The 25,311-nt window shown below is 42.4% G+C and overlaps 2 protein-coding genes and 1 pseudogene across 3 annotated transcripts; 2 read left to right on the forward strand and 1 right to left on the reverse strand.

Annotated features, from left to right (window-relative positions):
- The first annotated feature begins 13,884 nt into the window (after window positions 1-13,884).
- On the forward strand, window positions 13,885-14,698 carry LOC311147307 (uncharacterized protein). The gene is made up of 2 exons (XM_084183991.1): window positions 13,885-13,933; window positions 14,172-14,698. The coding sequence occupies exon 2, from the start codon at window positions 14,187-14,189 to the stop codon at window positions 14,523-14,525; it is 339 nt and encodes a 112-aa protein (XP_084040117.1). The 5' UTR covers window positions 13,885-13,933; window positions 14,172-14,186; the 3' UTR covers window positions 14,526-14,698.
- A 1,888-nt stretch (window positions 14,699-16,586) lies between these two features.
- LOC311147447 (transcription initiation factor TFIID subunit 8-like) lies at window positions 16,587-23,952 on the forward strand. The gene is made up of 8 exons (XM_084184143.1): window positions 16,587-16,767; window positions 17,070-17,229; window positions 17,417-17,515; window positions 17,616-17,678; window positions 21,804-21,928; window positions 22,085-22,232; window positions 22,422-22,564; window positions 23,329-23,952. Exons 1-8 carry the CDS (start codon window positions 16,720-16,722, stop codon window positions 23,467-23,469), a joined length of 927 nt encoding a protein of 308 aa, XP_084040269.1. The 5' UTR covers window positions 16,587-16,719; the 3' UTR covers window positions 23,470-23,952.
- Window positions 23,953-23,990: 38 nt separating this feature from the next.
- On the reverse strand, window positions 23,991-25,217 carry LOC311147448 (ciliary microtubule-associated protein 3-like; annotated as a pseudogene). Its single transcript has 5 exons — window positions 25,054-25,217; window positions 24,778-24,876; window positions 24,420-24,555; window positions 24,165-24,283; window positions 23,991-24,059 (listed from the first exon to the last, which is right to left on the reverse strand). The product of its transcript is annotated as a ciliary microtubule-associated protein 3-like (transcript).
- Between the last annotated feature and the right edge of the window lie 94 nt (window positions 25,218-25,311).

Below are 25,311 nucleotides of genomic sequence, written 5' to 3' on the forward strand. Positions count from 1 at the left end.
GGGAATCGTAGGTGGCTCGTTTCAGTTGTCTTGTTTCAGTTGCCTTGTCTTGTTTTGACTGATGTCACGTCTATGCTAATATGGCTACAATTCGCTAGCTAGCTAACCAACAACTGTAACGACGTGTTTGAGAGACAACAAGTGCTCATTGTGCAAATGTATTTATGTTTTCAATAAACATTGTAGACAAAATATACACTGAACACAAATATAAACACAACATGCAACATTTTCAAAGATTTTACTGAGTTACAGTTAATTCAGTATAAGGAAATCAGTCAATTGAAATAAATTCATTAGGCCCTAGTCTATGGATTTCACATGACTGGGATTAAAGATATACAGTGCATTCGGAAAGTATTCAGACCTTCTAAAATGTATTAAATTAAACATTTTCCTTATCAATCTACACACAATACCCCATAATGACAAAGTAAAAACAGGTTTTTAGGAATGTTTGCAAATGTATTAAAAATAAAAAAAAGATTTACCTTATTTACATAAGTATCCTTTACTATGAGACTCGAAATTTAGCTCAGGTGCATCCTGTTTCCATTGATCATCCTTGAGATGTTTCTACACTTGATTGGAGTCCACCTGTGGTAAATTCAATTGATTGGACATGATTTGGAAAGGCACACACCTGTCTACATAAAGGTCCCACAGTTGACAGTGCATGTCAGAGCAAAACCCAAGCCATGAGGTCGAAGGAATTGTCCGTAGAGCTGCGAGACAGGATTGTGTTGAGGCACAGATCTGGGGAAGTCTGCAGCATTGAAGGTCTCCAAGAAGTGGCCTCCATCATTCTTAAATGGAAGAAGTTTCGAACCACCAAGACTCTTCCTAGAGCTGGCCAACCAGCCAGGGAGGTGACCAAGAACACGATGGTCAATCTGACAGAGCTCCAGAGTTCCTCTGTGGAGATGGGATAACATCCAGAAGGACAACCATCTCTGCAGCACTCCACCAATCAGGCCTTTATGGTAGAGTGGCCAGACAGAAGCCACTCCTCAGTAAAAGGCACATGACAGCCCGCTTAGAGTTTGCCAAAAGGCACCTAAAGGACTCTTACACCATGAGAAACAAGATTCTTTGGTCTGATGAAACCAAGATTAAACTATTTGGCCTGAATGCCAAGCGTCATTTCTGGAGGAAACCTAGCACCATCCCTACGGTGAAGCATGGTGGTGGCAGCATCATGCTGTGGGGATGTTTTTCAGCGGCAGGGACTGGGAGACTAGTCAGGATCGAGGGAAAGATGAACGGAGCAAAGTACAGAGAGATCCTTGATGAAAACCTGCTCCAGAGCGCTCAGGACCTCAGACTGGGGCGAAGGTTCTCCTTCCAACAAGACAACGACCCTAAGCACACAGCCAACACAACGCAGAAGTGGCTTCGGGTCAAGTCTCTGAATGTCCTTGAGTGGCCCAGCCAGAGCCCGGACTTGAACCCGATCGAACATCTCTGGAGAGACCTGAAAATAGCTGTGCTGTGACGCTCCCTATCCAACCTGACAGAGCTTGAGAGTATCTGCAGAGAAGAATGGGAGAAACTCCCCAAATACAGTGTGCCAAGCTTGTAGCGTCATACCCAAGAAGACTCAAGGCTATAATCGCTGCTTCAACAAAGTACTGAGTAAAGGGTCTGAATACTTATGTAAATGTGATATTTCAGTTGTTGTTTTTTTGCAAAATTTCTAAATATCTGTTTTTGCTTTGTCATTATGAGGGGAAAAAACAATTTAATCAATTTTAGAATAAAATCTTTCCGAATGCACTGGTATCTGTTGGTCACCCACACAACGCCGTAAACGTGGTCTACGATGGTGAGGCCGGTTGGACGTACTGCCAAATTCTCTAAAACGACGTTGGAAGCGGCTTATGGTAGAGAAATTAACATTCAATTCTATGGCAACAGCTCTGGTGGACATTCATGCAGTCAGCATGCCAATTGTACGCTCCCTCAAAACATGAGACATCTGTGGCATTGTGAAATTGATTATTTTAGCCAAGGAGAAATGATCACTGCCAGGGATGTAAACAAATTTGTGCAAGACATTTTAGAGAAATAAGCTTTTTGTGTGTATGGAAAATGTCTGGGATATTTTATTTCAGTTCATGAAACATGGGACCAACACTTTACATGTTGCGTTTATATTTTTGTTCAGTATAGTTTACATGTTGTCAACAATCTACGCCAACTCTGTCTGTTTTGCCCCTTAGTTGCGCATTCATCGATTTTGTGCTAAGCAACCAACCCGTCTATGGCAGTGAGCTACCATGAAGCTGCAGAGCCAACCGCCAACACCTAATGTATTGTCATTTACTTTCTAATAAATGGTTAAACAAATACGTGCCGTTTTCTGTCTGAACTATTAGAGAGTCTTAGGTAGTTGTGCTGTTCCATGGTGTGAAAAAATTGTCTAAATAGTAGCCGATTTTGATGTGGATTGTATAAAGAAGCAGGATTTTAGCACTAATGGGGGAAATTGATGGGGAACATTGAGTCTGATGATGGTCAAATTAATTAATGTTTAAGCTCTTTGGGTTTCTCAAAATTCTCTTGTTCTCTGTCAGTCCCTTATGTTTTCATTGTCAGGCTTTATTTTTCTAATACAGAACTGCTGTAACTCAGTGAGATAAATATATATACAGTGGGGAGAACAAGTATTTGATACACTGCCGATTTTGCAGGTTTTCCTACTTACAAAGCATGTAGAGGTCTGTAATTTTTATCATAGGTACACTTCAACTGTGAGAGAAGGAATCTAAAACTAAAATCCAGAAAATCACATTCTATGATTTTTAAGTAATTCATTTGCATTTTATTGCATGACATAAGTATTTGATACATCAGAAAAGCAGAACTTAATATTTGGTACAGAAACCTTTGTTTGCAATTACAGAGATCATACGTTTCCTGTAGGTCTTGACCAGGTTTGCACACACTGCAGCAGGGATTTTGGCCCACTCCTCCATACAGACCTTCTCCAGATCCTTCAGGTTTCGGGGCTGTCGCTGGGCAATACGGACTTTCAGCTCCCTCCAAAGATGTTCTATTGGGTTCAGGTCTGGAGACTGGCTAGGCCACTCCAGGACCTTGAGATGCTTCTTACGGAGCCACTCCATAGTTGCCCTGGCTGTGTGTTTCGGGTCGTTGTCATGCTGGAAGACCCAGCCACGACCCATCTTCAATGCTCTTACTGAGGGAAGGAGGTTGTTGGCCAAGATCTCGCGATACATGGCCCCATCCATCCTTCCCTCAATACTGTCCCCTTTGCAGAAAAGCATCCCCAAAGAATGATGTTTCCACCTCCATGCTTCACGGTTGGGATGGTGTTCTTGGGGTTGTACTCATCCTTCTTCTTCCTCCAAACATGGCGAGTGGAGTTTAGACCAAAAAGCTATATTTTTGTCTCATCAGACTACATGACTTTCTCCCATTCCTCCTCTGGATCATCCAGATGATCATTGCCAAACTTCAGATGGGCCTGGACATGCGCTGGCTTGAGCAGGGGGACCTTGCGTGCGCTGCAGGATTTTAATCCATGACGGCGTAGTGTGTTACTAATGGTTTTCTTTGAGACTGTGGTCCCAGCTCTCTTCAGGTCATTGACCAGGTCCTGCCGTGTAGTTCTGGGCTGATCCCTCACCTTCCTCATGATCATTGATGCCCCACGAGGTGAGATCTTGCATGGAGCCCCAGACCGAGGTTGATTGACCGTCATCTTGAACTTCTTCCATTTTCTAATAATTGCGCCAAAAGTTGTTGCCTTCTCACCAAGCTGCTTGCCTATTGTCTTGTAGCCCATCCCAGCCTTGTGCAGGTCTACAATTTTATCCCTGATGTCCTTACACAGCTCTCTGGTCTTGGCCATTGTGGAGAGGTTGGAGTCTGTTTGATTGAGTGTGTGGACAGGGTTCTTTTATACAGGTAACGAGTTCAAACAGGTGCAGTTAATACAGGTAATGAGTGGAGAACAGGAGGGCTTCTTAAAGAAAAACTAACAGGTCTGTGAGAGCCCGAATTCTTACTGGTTGGTAGGTGATCAAATACTTATGTCATGCAATAAAATGCAAATTAATTATTTAAAAATCATACAATGTGATTTTCTGGATTTTTGTTTTAGATTCCGTCTCTCACAGTTGAAGTGTACCTATGATAAAAAATTATAGACCTCTACATGCTTTGTAAGTAGGAAAACCTGCAAAATCTGCAGTGTATCAAATACTTGTTCTCCCCACTGTATATATGGTATACTGAAGTATAATTTCAAGCATTCCATAAGTGTCAAAGGCTTTAATTGACAATTACATTACGTTTATGCAGAGTCAATATTTGCAGTGTTGACCCTTCTTTTTCAAGACCTCTGCAATCCGCCCTGGCATGCTGTCAATTAACTTATGGGCCACATCCTGACTGATGGCAGCCCATTATTGCATAAACAATGCTTGGAGTTTGTCAGAATTTGTGGGTTTTTGTTTGTCCACCCGCCTCTTGAGGATTGACCACAAGGTCTCAATGGGATTAAGGTCTGGGGAGTTTCCTGGCCATGGACCCAAAATGTCAATGTTTTGTTCACCGAGCCACTTAGTTATCACTTTTGCCTTATGGCAAGGTGCTCCATCATGCTGGAAAAGGCATTCGTCGTCACCAAACTGTTCTTGGATGGTTGGGAGAAGTTGCTCTCGTGGATGTGTTGATACCATTCTTTATTCATGGCTGTGTTCTTAGGCAAAATTGTGAGTGAGCCCACTCCCTTGGCTGAGAAGCAACCCCACACATGAATGGTCTCAGGATGCTTTACTGTTGACACAGGACTGATGGTAGCGCTCACCTTGTCTTCTCTGGACAAGGTGTTTTCCGGATGCCCCAAACAATTGGAAAGGGGATTCATCAGAGAAAATGACTTTACCCCAGTCCTCAGCAGTCCAATCCCTGTACCTTTTGCAGAATATCAGTCTGTCCCTGATGTTTTTCCTGGAGAGAAGTGGCTTATTTTGCTGCCCTTCTTGACACCAGGCCATCCTCCAAAAGTATTCGCCTCACTGTGCGTGCAGATGCACTCACACCTGCCTGCTGCCATTCCTGAGCAAGCTCTGCACTGGTGGTGCCCCGATCCTGCAGCTGAATCAACTTTAGGAGACGGTCCTGGCGCTTGCTGGACTTTCTTGGGCGCCCTGAACCTCTCTCCTTGAAGTGCTTCATGATCCGATAAATGGTTGATTTAGGTACAATCTTACTAGCAGCAATATCCTTGCTTGTGAAGCCCTTTTTGTGCAAAGCAATGATGATGGCACGTGTTTCCTTGCAGGTAACCATGGTTAACAGAGGAAGAACAATGATTTCAAGCACCACCCTCCTTTTAAAGCTTCCAGTCTGTTATTCTAACTCAATCAGCATGACAGAGTGATCTCCAGCCTTGTCCTCGTCAACACTCTCACCTGTGTTAACGAGAGAATCACTGACATGATGGCAGCTGGTCCTTTTGTGGCAGGGCTGAAATGCAGTGGAAATGTTTTTTGGGGATTAAGTTCATTTTCATGGCAAAGAGGGACTTTGCAATTAATTGCAATTCATCTGATCACTCTTCATGACATTCTGGAGTATATGCAAATTGCCATCATCAAAACTGAGGCAGCAGACTTTGTGAAAATTAGTATTTGTGTCATTCTCAAAACTTTTGACCACGACTGTATGTGCTCACTGACAAATCATTGCCAGTGTAAATACCATTAATGTACTGTTATTGACTTGCCAAATCACATTAATGAAGGGTGAGATTGTATATATAATTGTAAATATAATTTATCATTGTGCTGAAGAGATTACGATAATAGCAATATTATTCTGATTTTATTACTGTATTGATTATATTATTCCTCCTTTAAAACAAGGTAGTTAGTTGCTTCTGTCCCAAGCTCAGTGGAGCTTGCTGTTGGTGTTTTCTAAATATTCTATATGTCCATTGTTAATTATTTTTTTCTCTGTAGCTTTATCATCAACAAATGTAATGTGTATACACAAACAATCCTACGTCATTGCTTTTGCTTGTTTATCTTCTGTCCCTCTAATAAAAGCAGAACGTTTTCTCCACTTGGTCATTTGACCCAATTCAGACAGTGACCTAGATCAGGGTTTCCCAAACTCGGTCCTGTTGTGAATATATACAGTTGAAGTCGGAAGTTTACATACACTTAGGTTGGAGTCATTAAAACTAGTTTTTCAAGAACTCCACAAATTTCTTTTTAACAAACTATAGTTTTGGCAAGTCGATTAGGACATCTACTTTGTGCATGACACAAGCAATTCTTTCAACAATTGTTTACAGACAGATTATTTCACTTATAATTAACTGTATGACAATTCCAGTGGGTCAGATGTTGATTGTGCCTTTAAACAGCTTGGAAAATTCCAGAAAATGATGTCATGGCTTTGGAAGCTTCTGATAAGCTAATTGACATAATTTGAGTCAATTGGAGGTGTACCTGTGGATGTATTTCAAGGCCTACCTTCAAACTCAGAGCCTCTTTGCTTGACATCATGGGAAAATGAAAAGAAATCAGCCAAGACCTCAGAAAAAAATGTGTAGACCTCCACAAGTCTGGTTCATCCTTGGGAGCAATTTCCAAATGCCTGAAGGTACCACATTCGTCTGTACAAACAATAGTACGCAAGTATAAACACCATGGGACCACGCAGCCGTCATACTGCTCAGGAAGGAGACGCGTTCTGTCTCCTAGAGATGAACGTACTTTGGTGCGAAAAGTGCAAATCAATCCCAGAACAACAGCAAAGGACCTTGTGAAGATGCTGGAGGAAACAGGTACAAAAGTATCTATATCCACAGTAAAACGAGTCCTATACCGACATAACCTGAAAGGCCGCTCAGCAAGGAAGAAGCCACTGCTCCAAAACCGCCATAAAAAAGCCAGGCTACGGTTTGCAATTGCACATGGGGACAAAGATCGTACTTTTTGGAGAAATGTCCTCTGGTCTGATGAAACAAAAATAGAACTGTTTGGCCATAATGACCATCGTTATGTTTGGAGGAAAAAGGTGGTCGCTTGCAAGCTGAAGAACACCATCCCAACCGTGAAGCACGGGGGTGGCAGCATCATGCTGTGGGTGTGCTTTTCTTCAGGAGGGACTGTTGCACTTCATTTTCTTCAGAAGGGACTGTTGCACTTCACAAAATAGATGGCATCATGAGGAAGGAGTGAGTAGTCATGCTGTACTTCGCTCCGCAGGTAATATGACACACATTACATTACAATGGAACGATTTGATTAGTGTAATGTTAGCTAGCTACATAGTTGTCTTTGTATCAAAGATAAAGTTGTAGTATAGAGAAACTATCGAGGTTAGCTAGCCAGCTACATTCGTTCGCAGCGACGCCGTTTTTCAAACAAAGTCAACACCGCAGCCATTGCTAGCTAGCCAACACTACCAGCTAGCAGTACTGTAGCAACTAAATACAATATCATTTTAGTCAATGAGAATTTTGCAACGTAAAGCTTCACTTTCTGAACATTCGAGATGTGTAGTCCTCTTGTGTAGCTAGCATGACTGACTTTGTGCTAGCTAGCCAACGTTTAATTATTTCTGCGATATGAAAGGAACTTGACACGGACACGAATGATCTGTTTAGTGTGTTGGTTGTTTGTTGTAACCAAGTATTGGTGCTAAACCGTGTGTTATTGGATGCTAGCATGCTAGTTAGCTATGGCGTCATAGGATACGGTGCCCTGGGCGGTTTTCACGGAAGAATACTGTACCAAGTTAGCTAGCTGAATAAACTAAGTTAGAGTCTATTCCTAGAAAACATTGAACCGCTGTTGTTTACAACAATTATAATTTCTAAAGTGGAAGTTGGGAGAGTTACATTTGAGTGTTTCAGTGAAAGGTAAGTGAGCGAGGCCCGCTCTCTTGCTTCCCCAGATGTTTAGTTAATTTTATTCCGATTTCTTTTGCATTATTGTAGCCTTTTCTGTAGCCTGTCAACTATGTGTCTGTCTATCCCTGTTCTCTCCTCTCTGCACAGGCCATACAAACGCTTCACACCGCGTGGCTGCTGCCACTCTAATCTAGTGGTCCCTGCGCGCACGACCCACGTGGAGTTCCAGGTCTCCGGCAGCCTCTGGAATTGCCGTTCTGCGGCCAACAAGGCAGAGTTAATCTCAGCATATGCTACCCTCCAGTCCCTTGACTTCTTGGCGCTGACGGAAACATGGATTACCACAGAAAACACTGCTACTCCTACTGCTCTTTCTTCGTCTGATCATGTATTCTCGCATACCCCGAGAGCATCTGGTCAGCGCGGCGGTGGCACAGGAATCCTCATCTCTCCCAAGTGGACATTCTCTCATCTCCCTGCGGACCTGTCATCTTTTCACTCCCTCCTCTCTACATTTTCTTCCTCTGTTTCTGCTGCTAAAGCCACTTTCTACCACTCTAAATGTCAAGCCTCTGCCTCTAACCCTAGGAAGCTCTTTGCCACCTTCTCCTCCCTGCTGAATCCTCCTCCTCCTACACTCCCTCCTCCCTCTCTGTGGATGACTTCGTCAACCATTTTGAAAAGAAGGTTGACGACATCCGATCCTCATTTATTAAGTGAAATGACACCGTTGGTCCTGCTCACACTGCCGTACCCTATGCTTTGACTTCTTTCTCCCCTCTCTCTCCAATCTTGCGACTTGTGATGGCCGGCCGCCCAACAACCTGCCCGCTTGACCCTATCCCCTCCTCTCTTCTCCAGACCATTTCCGGAGACCTTCTCCCTTACCTCACCTCACTCATCAACTCATCCTTGACCGCTGGCTATGTCCCTTCCGTCTTCAAGAGAGCGAGAGTTGCACCCCTCCTCAAAAAACCTACACTCGATCCCTCCGATGTCAACAACTACACACCAGTATCCCTTCTTTCTTTTCTCTCCAAAACTCTTGAGCGTGCCGTCTCTAGCCAACTCTCCTGCCATCTCTCTCAGAATGACCTTCTTGATCCAAACCAGTCAGGTTTCAAGACTGGTCATTCAACTGAGACTGCTCTTCTCTGTGTCACGGAGGCTCTCCGCACTGCTAAAGCTAACTCTCTCTCCTCTGCTCTTATCCTTCTAGACCTATCTGCTGCCTTTGATACTGTGAACCATCAGATCCTCCTCTCCACCGAGTTGGGCATCTCCGGCGCTGCTCACTCTTGGATTGCGTCCTACCTGACAGGTCGCTCCTACCAGGTGGTGTGGCGAGAATCTGTCTCCGCACCACGTGCTCTCACCACTGGTGTCCCCCAGGGCTCAGTTCTAGGCCCTCTCCTATTCTCTCTATACACCAAGTCACTTGGCTCTGTCATATCCTCACATGGTCTCTCCTATCATTGCTACGCAGATGACACACAATTAATTTTCTCCTTTTCCCCTTCTGATAACCAGGTGGTGAATCGCATCTCTGCATGTCTGGAAGACATATCAGTGTGGATGTCGGATCACCACCTCAAGCTGAACCTCGGCAAGACGGAGCTGCTCTTCCTCCCGGGGAAGGACTGCCCGCTCCATGATCTCGCATTCACGGTTGACAAATCCATTGTGTCCTCCTCGGGAGGAAGAGCAGCTCCGTCTTGCCGAGGTTCAGCTTGAGGTGGTGATCCGACATCCACACTGATATGTCTGCCAGACGAGTGCAAAGAACCTTGGCGTGACCCTGGATAACACCCTGTTGTTCTCCGCTAACATCAAAGCGGTGACCCGATCCTGTAGGTTCATGCTCTACAACATTCGCAGAGTACGACCCTACCTTACACAGAAAGCGGCACAGGTCCTAATCCAGGCACTTGTCATCTCCCGTCTGGATTACTGCAACTCGCTGTTGGCTGTGCACCCTGCCTGTGCCATTAAACCCCTACAAGTTATCCAGAACGCTGCAGCCCGTCTGGTGTTCAACCTTCCCAAGTTCTCTCATGTCACCCCGCTCTGCACACTCCACTGGCTTCCAGTTGAAGCTCGCATCTACTACAAAATCATGGCACTTGCCTACGGAGCTGTAAGGGGAACGGCACCTCCTTACCTTCAGGCTCTGATCAGACCCTACACCCAAATGAGGGCACTACGTTCATCCACCTCTGGCCTGCTAGCCCCCCTACCTCTACGGAAGCACAGTTCCCGCTCAGCCCAGTCAAAGCTATTCGCTGCTCTGGCACCCCAATGGTGGAACAAGCTCCCCCATGACGCCAGGACAGCGGAGTCACTGACCACCTTCTGGAGACACTTGAAACCCTACCTCTTTAAGGAATACCTGGAATAGTATAACAGTAATCATTCTACCCCTCCCTCCCCCACCCCCCCCCCCCCCCCCCATTTAAAAAAAAGGGTGGTTGTCCCACTGGCTATCCTAAGTTGAATGCACCAATTTGTAAGTCGCTCTGGATAAGAGCTTCTGCTAAATGACCTAAACGTAAATGAAGGAAAATTATGTGGATATATTGAAGCAACATCTCAAGACATCAGTCAGGAAGTTAAAGCTTGGTCGCAAATGGGTCTTCCAAATGGACAATGACCCCAAGCATATTTCCAAAGTTGTGGCAAAATGGCTTAAGGACAACAAAGTCAAGGTATTTGAGTGGCCATCACAAAGCCCTGACCTCAATCCTATAGAACATTTGTGGGCAGATCTGAAAAAGCGTGTGCGAGCAAGGAGGCCTACAAATCTGACTCAGTTACACCAGCTCTGTCAGGAGGAATGGGCCAAAATTCACCCAATTTATTGTGGGAAGCTTGTGGAAGGCTACCCGAAACGTTTGACCCAAGTTAAACAATTTAAAGGCAATGCTACCAAAAACTAATTGAGTGTATGTAAACTTCTGACCCACTGGGAATGTGATGAAAGAAATAAAAGCTTAAATAAATCATTCTCTCTAGTATTATTCTGACATTTCACATTCTTCAAATAAAGTGGTGATCCTAACTGACCTAAGACATGGACTTTTTCCATTTTTCCATTTTAGTCATTTAGCAGACGCTCTTATCCAGAGCAACTTACAGTTAGTGAATGCATACATGTATTTTTTAAAAATATATATATATTTTTTTTTTTCATACTGGCCCCCCGTGGGAAACGAACCCACATCCCTGCCGGCCAAACCCTCCCCTACCTTGGACGACGCTGGACCAATTGTGCGCCGCCCATGGGTCTCCCGGTCGCGGCCGGCTGCGACAGAGCCTGGACTCGAACCAGGATCTCTAGTGGCACAGCTAGCACTGCGATGCAGTGCCTTAGACCACTGCGCCACTCTGGAGTTTTTACTAGGATTAAATGTCAGGAATTGTGAAAAACTGAGTTTAAATGTATTTGGCAAAGGTGTATGTAAACTTCCGACTTCAACTGTATATATATAGATATACAGTGCCGTGAAAAAGTATTTGCCCCTTTTCTGAATGTTATCAGACCTTCAACCAAAAGCTAATATTAGATAAAGGGAACCATCAGCAATACAGGCCTCTTTTTTTTAAATCTGAAAACACATATATGAAAGATGTTATTTTTCCCTCTTATACAGTCCACCAAATCCCCCTCTTCAAAAATACTGCTTTAAAGCAGCTAGCTAATCCAATGTTATTAAAACTGCTAGCTAATCAAATGTTATTAAATCAGCTAGCTAATCCAATGTTATTAAAACTGCTAGCTAATCAAATGTTATTAAATCAGCTAGCTAATCCAATGTTGGTGTACTTCTGTCCTTTCCTCTCATGTGGTATGGATGAAAAGGTCCCCACATGAGTGCTACGTGCAGTGTGTGATCCCTCTTTCCAACCCCTCCACCCCACCTCCCTCCCCTCCCAACCACAAGATAGTTGACTTGGAGCACAGCTAGCCGAGACAGACTGCCTATTCAGGCAAAAGAGCGTGGCACAGAACCCAGAAATATGGGGCAACGGTCCCAAAACAGTCTCCCAGTTTCCTCACAGTCACAAACACGCCAGTCCAGAGCCACAGCTTACTAAAACAGAGAGTCTATGTAGAGTCTGTGTAGCTCTCCTCTTACACGTAATGGTTTTCCTGACAGCGTAATTGCAGCCACATTACGCAACATCACTTCTAGGGAGTTTACCATGGCCAAGAACCAGTGAGAGGGGAAAGGTTGGATCTACTTTGCACATGGCATGAGAATAAATTACGTGAGTGGGAATCACAGGATTCCAGATAGTAATGTGTGACAATGCAATTTTACAGTGGACTTTATACCTTTGGTCTGACTAGCAGTCACATTTTGAAGAATGTTAGTGGGTCTGGAGTGTGAAAAAGCCTTTTTAACAGTCACCCAGTTCTGACAATATGATACGTTTTTATTATCGCCATCGGTGCCATTTCAGTATTGCTGAAATGACAACACATGGCCCTCTGTGACGAGTGATAGGGAACAGACTATTTCACAACAGAACCAGACGACTGTCTTCCACCTCTTGTCCTGCTTTTGGAAATCATGTCAAAGGGCATGGTTCTTCACACACATCCAACGTAACCTCATCAATTTATCATCAATGTCAATATATACACCCATTTGTTGTGGACACCCATCGGCTAAGGCACTGACACTGGAGGTCTCAGAGGCATTGGGACTTCCCCAAAGCTATCTGTATTATTTTATCTGATTAGGAATGAACCTAACACTGCAGCCGGGGCATTCCAACCAATAAAGGGGTGTTCACAGAGATAATTTGATTGATCTTTATGGGGGTGGTACTCTTCACATGAAATAATTCTCAATGGATACAAGTCAACCTCTCCTGATGGTGTTTAATGTACAAGACACTGGACACAAACCTACCAACCACACATGATGGTCAATGTTCAGCAACCAGACACTGGACACAAACCCATCAACCAAATGCACATGATGGTCAATGTTAAGCAACATGCGTAGTGTTAGTCTAAGCTCTCTCTATTCTTCATTGTGGAGTTGTCAATTCCCGAATACAAAAGAATAGTAGGCAATACAAGTTTCACTCTTATGATGAACTATTTGCCTAGTTCAACTTCAAAGAATTGCAGGTAGATGAGACCCACAAAAGTGGGTCAGGTTTTCACCTTTGACATAATTTAACTTTCTTTTTTTGATGACACGTCAGCAAATATTGGACTGCATTGTAGAACTACCATGCCACACTCATAGCACTGTTTAAAAGCAGCAGGATCAATGGGTTTCTGTAGTGGTATTACGTAGCATCATACACTGTCAAGCCGACACTCACTCAATAGTGGCTGAGTGATAACTGCTTTTCACGTGATAAGACTGCAGTAATACAGTAGCCTATTCAGCACTCCTACACTTAATAAAGATGCAGTCCGGGATCTTAAGCACTTACAAATTCGTAACATATTGTACGAATTGGAATTCGTGACATATCATACGAATTGCAGGACGTAAAATATCATATTTTGCAGGACATAGCATATCATACGAAATGGATGACGTAGTACACAATTGTGCACAATGTTCGGGGACCAGTTTTGGCTCGTGAGCACTACTTTCAAAACTACTAGCTGAAATTATACAAAACCTCTGGAGCATCACTTTAACTTGTCCAACCACACCATTGCATCTCTGTTGCATGACCCAAACACATGTGACTCACGTGATATTACTTGCACAATATATTTTGGCAAGATGGGGGTTTCGATGACCTTGCCTTTGTACCCAATCTTGGCTGTTTCCTGGACAAATGCCCATTGCACCAGACATTGAAGACATTGCCTCAAAGCAGTTGCCTCCACCACTGCATTTGCTCTAAACACTCTGTCATGAATATTCATAATTTCACACTATGTGGGAGTTGACATGGATCTCATTGTGTATAAAACCCAGCACCTCTCATTGCATCTTTGCGTGTGGATGCTTGACTAAGACGAAATCTAAAGAAATCATTTAACAGGTCCCTACACACGTAAGTACATTTAAATATTTTCTGCTCTTCTGTGCACTCTTCATTCAATCTTATTTAGAATTATACAGTGGAATCTACATTGTCCGAATATTTGAGATATTTTCACTGATATTACTTAATGCATTATGATGATCATAAAATGTACGCACAGTGGTCAGTACTAATTATTTTTTTGTTTTTTTATTTGCAGAGCGATTGAATAGCCTATTAATTATTACATGTTATTTTCCCTCCATAGACTCAACTTAAGACAATGGAGACCATAAACGAGATAATTCCATTCGCTAAAGAGATCCTGAGCCAGAGGCCCAGTCGGGGCATGATGAAGGTGTACTTGCTGGGTTCTACCCTGGCATTGTTTGGAGTGGTCGGTGGACTGGTGGAAACGGTATGCATGCCATTTTGTGAACAGGAACCATTAGACGAGGAAATGATCAAGCTGATCACAGAGGAGAAGAAGAGGCAAATGCTGGAGCCAGAGATAACCACTGACGAGCCTGATGTTGTGGATGAGCTGCAAACGGAGATTGACGCTAAGAAGCCACTGGAAGGTCGTCAGAGGAGGGCATCTATCAGGTCACATGCCTGTTGAAGATGCACTGCAACTCCTTCTCATGTTGATTGAACACTAATGAAACCAACACTTAGAACACAAAATGTGGTGAAATAAGCTAAATCACCCCGGCAATCAAAAGGGATTGCACTTGATGATTTTATCATGATAATTTGGCCATGTTTAGGGACCCCTTGACTTATTAGCAATGAGAAGAGAAGAGACGGAATGGATGGATGGATGGATGGATGGATGGATGGATGGATGGATGGATGGATGGATAGATGGACCGATGCAACAACAGGCTACAGTTATGACTGGCTGCTGGGCAGCAGAAGCTCTGTGACTGACTGAGAATTTGTATTTTCTTTTGGCGACCTAATAAACCTATTTTATGTTACCACTGGGTCATGATGTGGTTCATGTCAAACAGTGTTGTGAGTAGCCTAAAGTAGCCTGCCCAATGATGTATATACACCCTAGATGACTGACGGGGCTCTGTTTTAAGGCCACTGCGCAGCTAAAGAAATGCATTTATAAATGTCTACTTTCGTTTTTGCCAAGTATATTCTATTACAGACACCTTAATGCATACTTTTAAATTATATTATATGAACTGAACATAAATAAATAAATATATAAAAACATTTTCCTTAAGGTTGATTTTTTAGAGCGTACTAATGTTACTGTTCCCCCTACAGTAAATAAATACATAAAAACATGTAATTATGTAATTCTGTCCTTGAAACATTTAATTGAAATACTGTAGAATTCCATTCATTCCACACCTCATTCTGAGGTGTACCAATAAAGAGGCCAGTGGCTTCAAAGCCTCTCATTGGCCAATACATAGCATCAGCAATCCAAGGTTTATATACTCTAGGTTTCAGAGAGGACACACATTTTGAAAAGGGACAGGAACGCTGAAATGCTAATTAATTGGTGTACATAAAGAGGACAAAAGTTCCATACAGTATTCAAAGACTTGAAGTTGAGGTCAGATTTAACCAATGATCAGTGGTGGAAAAAGTACACAATTGTCATACTTGAGTAAAAATAAAGATACCTTAATAGGAAATTATTCAAGTAAAAGTGAAAGTCACCCAGTAAAATACTACTTCAATAAAAGTCTAAAAGTATTTGGTTTTAAATATACTTAAGTATCAAAAGTAAATGTAATTGCTCAAATATAATTAAGTATCAAAAGTAAAAGTATTAATCATTTAAAAATCCTTAATATTAAGCAAACCAGGCGCCACCATTTTATTTACGGATAGCCAGGGGCACATTCCAACACTCAGACATAATTTACAAACAAAGCATGTGTGTTTAGTGAGTCGGTCAGATCATAGGCAGTAGGGATGACAAGGGATGTTCTCTTGATAAGTGTGTGAATTTGACAATTTTCCTGTCCTGCTAAGCATTCAAAATGTAATGAGTACTTTTGGGTGTCATTGAAAATGTATGGAGTAAAAAGTATATTATTTTCTTTAAGAATGTAGTGAAGTAAAAGTAAAAGTAGTCAAAAATATCAATAGTAAAGTACAGATAGCCTAAAAAGCTACTTAAGTAGTGCTTTAAAGTATTTTTACTTAAGTACTTTACACCACTGCCAATGATGTAGGTTAATCCAATTTGTAAGTCGCTCTGGATAAGAGCGTCTGCTAAATGACGTAAATGTAAATGTAATAGATATAATTGGGTTTAACTCACATTCACTTGCCAAGACATAAGACTCCTGAACAGCTAATTTATGCACAGTCACTTTAACTCTACCCACATGTACATATTACTTCAACTACCTCAACTAGCCGCACCGATACCCCCTGTATATATAGCCTCCCTACTGTTATTTTATTTTACTTCTGCTCTTTTTTTCTCAACACTTTTTAGTTGTTTTATTTTACTTTTTTATTAAAAAATAAATGCACTGTTGGTTAAGGGCTGTAAGTTAGCATTTCACTGTAATGTCTGCACCTTGTTGTATTCGGCGCATGTGGCCAATACAATTTCATTTGATTTGATTCGATTTTTAGACAGTTCATGCAGTAGGTGGCAGCAAATCTATCTCATAAGCAGAAACTGCCTGTCCTGCGGGAAATGACGCCAGTGTTGTTTTTCTGGCTGTGCCTAGCTAGCTAACGCGTTAATCATAATTTATTAGTTAGTCAGAAAGGCGTAACTTTGTGAAATAACTAGCTAGTTGAGGGCAAATAAACACCATACCGTGCAGATGGCGGACCCTGCGGTGATGGCGGGTGGATTCAGTGCTGTAGTAGGGGTAAATAAAATATTTTGTCATAGCTATGTAAGGTTAGCTAACTAGCAAATTAAAATACGCTAGACATTTTTTTGTTTTGCCTCATCAAATGAAAGCCTTCCACTAGCTAACGTTACGTTTAAACGAATGTTGTAACTGTTAGCTACCTAAGGTGGTTGACTTGCTGTTCACAATCCCATGTCATGCGATTTGTAAACTGGTGTCGACGTCAAAAATGCTGACTAGACATATAGCTAGCAACTGTAGTTAGCTAACCCTGAGAGAAAGGGTTGTCTCACTCACCACATCTGTATGTTTTACAGCGTTCGGGCGGTGGTAAGGCGACGTCCAGCCCGGCAGAGAACTACCAACTTGCCCGGCGTCGCACCCTCCAAGTGGTGGTGAGCTCTCTGCTGACGGAGTGTGGGTTCGAAAGCGCAGAGAAGGCAGCCGTGGAATCACTCACTGAGATGATCCAGAGCTGTATGTAACCATTGTTTTGATGTTATTGAAAATGTCATTCATAAATGTTTTCAGTTTGGGATTAAACTAACAATAACCTTTGCTGGCTTGAATTAAACAACAAGCCGTGACTAGGCCTTTTAAGAAATCATCACAATTGTCTGTATTACTGACCACTAATTGGTGTCTATTCCCTATGCTTTTTCAGACATATCTGAAGTGGGACGTTGTGCCAAGGCCTACTGTGAACACACAGCCAGAATCACACCCACCCTCTCTGACACTGTGGTCACACTCATTGAAATGGGTGAGTTTAACCTCAGGAAAGATGCTAAAGAAATACAGCTTGAAAATGAAATCTCTATTTAATTTGCCTTCATTAACTTATGTTTCATGTATCACCACAGGTTTCAATGTGAACACTTTGCCAGTGTATGCCAAGAGATCACAGAGGATGGTTATAACTGCCCGTGAGTATGTCTTTACTGTTAGTGGGGGGGAGGGTCTACTGCAACACATTTCCCCCTGCCATAACCCCTCACATTGGTGCTACAAAAGAGAGAAGATGATGTGCAGGTTCGCGTAAAGAAATTGATGCTGTTTTGGGATATTGATTAGCGATTGTCAAGGATGCACAGAAATTCCAAAATATGTGTGGAGTTTTTAATTAAGATTATTTGTTTGAAAAATGTGATATATAAGAGAGCTTCATAAGCTGTTTATTCGATTGTGGGGTTTGAATAGTGTGAGAAGACAACATATTTGGTGAGAATCACAACATAAGGTAGAAAATCAATTCTAGCTCTTAACACTAGAACCGCTGGGCTTCGATGAACCCCCCCCCAAAAAATAAATAAAATAAAATACACGCGGTGAAAACATCAGTAGCCTCAACATCATTATAAGTGCCAAGTTTCCTTGATAAATAGTGAAACTCGGCACAAAAGCAATAATGGCATTATAATGAATGTGTCGATATGACAGCAGTCAAAAAGAGTCAGTTATTGTCAGCTCGTGCTCATATTGTGTGCATTTCCACACAATGGCATCAATTGGATTTTATTTAGCTGTTATCCCTTGTCCTAACAGTTGACACAATTTTCATAACTTTCACTTGCTTGATACACTTTGACATACTTTTTTTGTAATTAAGCAGAAGCTCTTATCCAGAGGGACTTACAGTAGTGAGTGCATACATTTTTGTACTGGTCCCCAGTGGGAATCAAACCCACAACCCTGGCGTTGCAAGCGCAATTGCTCTACCACCTGCGCTACACGTGACCTTTGTTTGGTTGTAGTGCGTAATAGTCTCAGTTTTTCTCTTTATTGTGTTCCCATAGTCTTGTCATAGTCTTGTCATTCTTCAGCAACGTTGTAACAACGGCTGTGCAGGTGCCTTATTTTGCGCAGAGGGAGGAAGGTCCCATCTCACTTTGTTCATGGTGCCAAACAGACTTGTTTTCTTTGCAAGCATATTGTTCGACAATGACAGTAAAGTTAATGTCCATGGTGACATTTCTCTCCTTGCCAACGTAAGGTCTCTGACACGCGCTCACCTGCTGCCCGATGTGGATATTTTCCCAGATATAGAAAACTGTTCAGCGTGTACAATTATGCACGCTCTCACTGTGTAGCCTACTCCAAGTAGGCCAGAGTAGACTGATAAGACTGCTTTGATTCGGTGGACGGATATAGGGTACATACCATTTTAAGATTATAATTAGAATGGATCAATACAATAGAATGGCCCGCCCTGTTCTTCATTCACAATTGGTGATGACATAATTCTGCATCGTTCGCATCCCCTCATTCATCAGCGCACCCATTCTCCCCCTCATACTTTACTTCATTTATTTACTCTGTTGTATGTGAAATTAGTTTCAGTATAGTTTAGGTTCACTTTCGAGGCAATTATCGGGGTGATTATCAGCTGGGCACTGCACTTTCAACTGTCGGAAGAAGGAGTGGAGCAGGCCCCACTGTCGGGAGAAGGAGAGGCAACGGCCCAACAGTATGTTATATGGACTTGTCTAGTTAAATAAAGGTTAAATAAAATTAAAATATAGACTTATTTAGGAAAAGTCAAGGATGGAGCGGGGCAGAGTAAAAAGTAATAATATATATACAGTTGAAGTCGGAAGTTTACATACACTTAGGTTGGAGTCATTAAAACTCATTTTTCAACTACTCCACAAAGTTCTATAGTCTTGGCAAGTCGGTTAAGACATCTACTTTGTGCATGACACAAGTAATTTTTCCAACAATTGTTTACAGACAGATTATTTCACTTATAATTCACTGTATCACAATTCCAGTGGGTCAGAAGTTTACATACACTAAGTTGACTGTGCCTTTAAACAGCTTGGAAAATTCCAGAAAATGATGTCATGGCTTTAGAAGCTTCTGATGATAGGCTAATTGAAATCATTAGAGTCAATTGGAGGTGTACCTGTGGATGTATTTCAAGGCCTACCTTCAAACTCAGTACCTCTTTGCTTGACATCATGGGAAAATCAAAAAGGAATCAGCCAAGACCTCAGAATAAAAATGTGTAGACCTCCACAAGTCTGGTTCATCCTTGGGAGCAATTTCCAAACGCCTGAAGATACCACGTTCATCTGTACAAACAATAGTACGCAATTATAAACACCATGGGACCACGCAGCCGTCATACTGCTCAGGAAGGAGACGCGTTCTGTCTCCTAGAGATGAACGTACTTTGGTGCGAAAAGTGCAAATCAATCCCAGAACAACAGCAAAGGACCTTGTGAAGATGCTGGAGAAAACCGGTACAAAAGTATCTATATCCACAGTAAAACAAGTCCTATATCGACATAACCTGAAAGGCCGCGCAGCAAGGAAGAAGCCACTGCTCCAAAACCGCCATTAAAAAAAAGCCAGACTACGGTTTGCAACTGCACATGGGGACAAAGATCGTACTTTTTGGAGAAATGTCCTCTGGTCTAATGAAACAAAAATAGAACTGTTTGGCCATAATGACCATCGTTGTTTGGAGGAAAAAGGGGGCTGCTTGCAAGCCGAAGAACACCATGCCAACCGTGAAGCACGGGGGTGGCAGCATCATGCTGTGGGGGTGCTTTGCTGCAGGAAGGACTGGTGCACTTCACAAAATAGATGGCATCATGAGGAAGGCAAATTATGTGGATATATTGAAGCAACATCTCAAGACATCAGTCAGGAAGTTAAAGCTTGGTCGCAAATGGGTCTTCCAAAAGGACAATGACCATGACTGATGTCTTGAGATGTTGCTTTTTCCTCCAAACATAACGATGGTCATTATGGCCAAACAGTTATATTTTTATTTCATTAGACCAGAGGACATTTCTCCAAAAAAGTATGATCTTTGTCCCCATGTGCAGTTGCAAACTGTAGTCTGGCTTTTTTATGGCGGTTTTGGAGCAGTGGCTTCTTCCTTGCTGAGCGGCCTTTCAGGTTATGTCGATATAGGACTTGTTTTACTGTGGATATAGATACCTTTGTACCTGTTTCCTCCAGCATCTTCACAAGGTCCTTTGCTGTTGTTCTGGGATTGATTTGCACATTTTTCGCACCAAAGTACGTTCATCTCTAGGAGACAGAACGCGTCTCCTTCCTGAGTGGTATGACGGCTGCGTGGTCCCATGGTGTTTATACTTGCGTACTATTGTTTGTACAGATGAACGTGGTACCTTCAGGCATTTGGAAATTGCTCCCAAGGATGAACTAGACTTGTGGAGGTCTACAATTGTTTTTCTGAGGTCTTGGCTGATTTATTTTGATTTTCCCATGATGTCAAGCAAAGAGGCACTGAGTTTGAAGGTAAGCCTTGAAATACATCCACAGGTACACCTCCAATTTGACTCAAATTATGTCAATTAGCCTATCAGAAGCTTCTAATGCCATGACATTTTCTGGAATTTTCCAAGCTGTTTAAAGGTACAGTCAACTTAGTGTATATAAACTTCTGACCCACTGGAATTGTGATACAGTGAATTATAAGTGAAAGAATTTGTCTGTAAACAATTGTTGGAAAAATTACTTGTGTCATGCACAAAGTAGATGTCCTAACCGACTTGCCAAAAGTATAGTTTGTTAACAAGAAATTTGTGGAGTGGTTGAAAAACAAGTTTTAATGACTCCAACCTAAGTGTATATAAACTTCCGACTTCAACTGTATATCTAGGTGTCCGATAACACGTATTGATGAAATGGCTTGTCCTGAACTTTGTAAAAACCCAGAGTGCATTGACTGAATTTTGGAAAAAGATCTTGGTTCCTTTCTAAACATAGCAATGTGAATGCAAAAAGGACTCGGACCACAAAATGGGTGAATTGAACTGGCAAAAGAGTTGAGTCCTCATTCAAAGGCAATGGCAGTGTGAATACAAAGAGAACTGAGTTCTTTTGCTTTTTTTAAAACCAAAAAGTTCACTTTAAAGAGGACTGAGATCTGTTATTTTTAAAGAACTATGTGAAAACACCCTTTGACTAGAATTGAGCACAAAACACAACACTATCGAGCAATAGTGACTGGTCCTAGAATGAAAGTAAGTGTGATGCCTAGTTGCCTACCTGACAATCTGTGTATTTTTCAGCTCCAGTAACGAATGCTCCTGTGATCCCGAAGGCCTTGATCGCTGGACAGAAACGCACTCATCCCTTCCACATCCCCAGCCACTTCCCTGAGTTCCCTGATCCTCACACCTACATCAAAACTCCAGTGAGTCAACCACACTTCTTACAGTTTTCCCAGCCAGAAACATACTTATCTTAGTATTTATATTCTTTTACACTTTTTTTCCAGTAGTCTAGTGAAAATATTTTTAAAAGATGAACAAGCTGAGTGAGTTTCCTCCCTGTTGTCTTTCTGTCACAGACGTTTCGGGAGCCTGTGTCAGATTACCAGGTGGTGCGAGAGAAGGCAGCCTCTCAGAGGAGAGACGTGGAGCGAGCTCTCACACGCTTCATGGCCAAGACCGGAGAAACACAGAGCCTTTTCAAGGATGACATCACTGCCTTTCCATGTGAGCGAGCGCTCGTTGTTGTGGTTCTCATTCTGTTACATTTTTCCCTTCATTCTTTCACAATCTGTACGAAAATGCTTCTAATATGGAAGTTTTCAGTTCCCACTCATCTAATTTCTTACTACAGAGAGTGTGTGCCTGTGTTTGCATTGGTAATAATACTGATGCCTTTGTTATTGTGATTGCCAGTGATCGCAGCGCGGCCCAGCTCCATCCCGTACCTCAGTGCCCTGCTGCCCTCAGAACTGGAGCTGCAGACTCTGGAGGAGACAGACTCCTCTGAACAGGACGACCAGACCGACAGCGAGAACACGCCAGGCAACAACCTCAATGTGAGTCAGGGACATGGGCCAAGGGAAATATTTAACCCGAGTTATATTATCTGCAGTGCAATGTGGTTAGGCCTATACAGAATTAACCTTTCAACAGAAAAACCAAGGAACACCTGCTCTTTCCATGACATAGACTGACCAGGTGAAAGCTATGATCCCTTATTGATGTCACTTGTTGAATCCACTTCAATCAGTGTAGATGAAGGGGAGGAGACAGGTTAAATTATTCTTTAAGCTGTGAGACAATTGAAACATGGATTGTGTATGTGTGCAATTCAGAGGGTGAATGGGCAAGATTTAAGTGCCTTTGAACAGGATATGGTAGTAGGTGCCAGCCGTACTGGTTTGTGTCAAGAACTGCAACGCTGCTGGGTTTTTCACGCTCAACAGTTTCCCGAGTGTATCAAGAATGGTCCACCACCCAAAGGACATCCAGCCAACTTGACACAACTGTGTGAAGCATTGGAGTCAACATGGACCATCATCCTTGTGGAACACTTTTGACACCCCAACGAATTGAGGCTGTTCTGAGGGTAAAAGGTGTGGGGGGTGGGGGGTGCAACTCAATATTAGGAAGGTGTTCCTAATGTTTGGTATACACAGTGTATATTCAAATGTACCTGGTGTTGATTGCTACATCCTTATTGGGATGACACTGCTAGTATCCATCTCTAATATGGAGTCCAGGGCCAGGCTAGTTGTAAATTAGATATTTTTTAAATTACGTTTATTTTCCTCATCTATACCTTTTTATTCAAATTCAGGATGATCCTGGAGCTGATAAGGAGAATTCCATGCTGCCCCCTGGGGGTGTGGTTCCGTCAGTGAAGGCCAGTGAAGAAAACATGATTGACAACCCATACCTGAGGCCGGTCAAGAAACCCAAAGTGAGGAGGAAGAAGTGAGAGTTCACTACACTTAGCTACTAATTCTGACTTCTATCTGTCAGACACAATGAAGGGTCAATTGTAAGAAGCAATCAACGGTTCTGTGCCTCTGTGAGAAGTGGACCCACGTGGACATCTGGAGTGAGGGACTCTCACCTCAACTTTCTACGGGGCAAACACTGCTCATTATCAGATTCTTCACCAGTACATTCATGAGCAAACAAACATTTTACAATTCATATTTTTCAAATGTGTGGAGTGGTTCTGTCGTGAAAGAAAATATTTAACATTTCCAAATTATGAGTTCAGTCATTGGTAAATAATGAGTAGGAAATAAATGTTTTGATTTGTATTTTAACATGTAAACCTTTCATTTAACCAAATTACACATTAGCCAATCACCAAATACACATGAGGGCAGAAATCCGGCAACTTCATTGTCCACTTTGTATACATGGAGAGATTGGTGAATATCTATATTAAAGCTGATATATAAAAACACTTTATTTGTGCTTGTATCAGGTTGACCCCCAGCAGAGTCAGGAGTAGAACAACTGTAGATATGCCACACTAGTCCTTTGCTTGGCAAACTCTTTGTCACAAAGGAGCTATGTAAGACAAACATGCAATGGCATTAGATGTTATTGCTGAAGATACATTTACATGAATCTCTGTATTACTTTGTATTGTAATGCAGAGTAAAATAAACACACCTCTGTCCTCAAGGCTTTCCTCTCGAGTCGGGGCAGTCTACCTCCGTCTGGGAGCCAAAGTTCATAGGCCACAACACCTTACGACTCTCGAGTAGTATCATGAGCAAATGCCCCCAGGACTGAATCATAAAAACTGCTGTCAGTAGTCAATATATTTGAAGATTGATACATGCAATGCATTTATACAATAGATAATCAGTGTTTTCCTGTCATGGACTGTTTGGAGAGAGTGCCACTGCCAATAACCACACACACACCCTGTGTTGGAGTCGGCTGTAACAGGCTTGGTCCTGAACCTCTTTGTGGTGGAGTTGAAGGGGGTTCTGCCAAGAGGGTACACTTTACACCAGGTTCTGTCCTGCTGATACTTCTGAGGAGAATGAGTGATTATCTGGGTGTTAGGAAGAAAACACATTTACAGAGAAGGGTATTCAGAGACCTGAAAATGATAGGGATGTAGAGGTTACAATCTGCATGCCTATGAAAAGACAATGTTTCAAAGTGCTTTTAATGCAGATAAGTTGACTAATTTCTCACATCAATAGATCAACCTTTACGTTTTTTCCAAAAACATGTTGGCTATCAAAATGTATCATGATCATAATTCTCCTACCTGAGCACAGTGCAGAAACCGTGCAGCAGTCCTTGCCGCAAGAGTGTATCCCTTTTCACTCTCAGGTCTCTTCTGTACATCATACAGAATGGTAGCAACCTGATGGGACGCCTTGTATTATTTTAACTGGCTGTTTGAGTAGCTTCAGCAAGCATTATGTATTACACAATGCTGAAAACAACCAAATTGGTTTATTTGAAATCAACAGTATAACAGGTATAGGGGATAGAGGGTGGTTGAAAGAACATGACAGTATAGGACAGAGAAACTCACAACATGATTGTCATAGCAGCCAGGGCCAGGTGTGGGGCTCCCTGAAGTGACAGGTCGTTGCCCAGCCGGTTAGGTGCACAGTGGATCGGAAATAGCTTCCGCTCTTGGCAGCTGCCAAAGGCGAAGCTCCGCAGGGGAGCTACACATTCAAAGATAAGATCGGACATTTTTATTGATGCAAATAGATAAAAACTGCGACATAAAAAAAGGCAATGTGGACAGATGCTAATAATTGTACCTTCATCCCGCGCCGCCATGTTT

This window comes from Coregonus lavaretus (assembly GCF_964263955.1).
Source record: "Coregonus lavaretus genome assembly, chromosome: 20".
NCBI lineage: Eukaryota > Metazoa > Chordata > Actinopteri > Salmoniformes > Salmonidae > Coregonus > Coregonus lavaretus.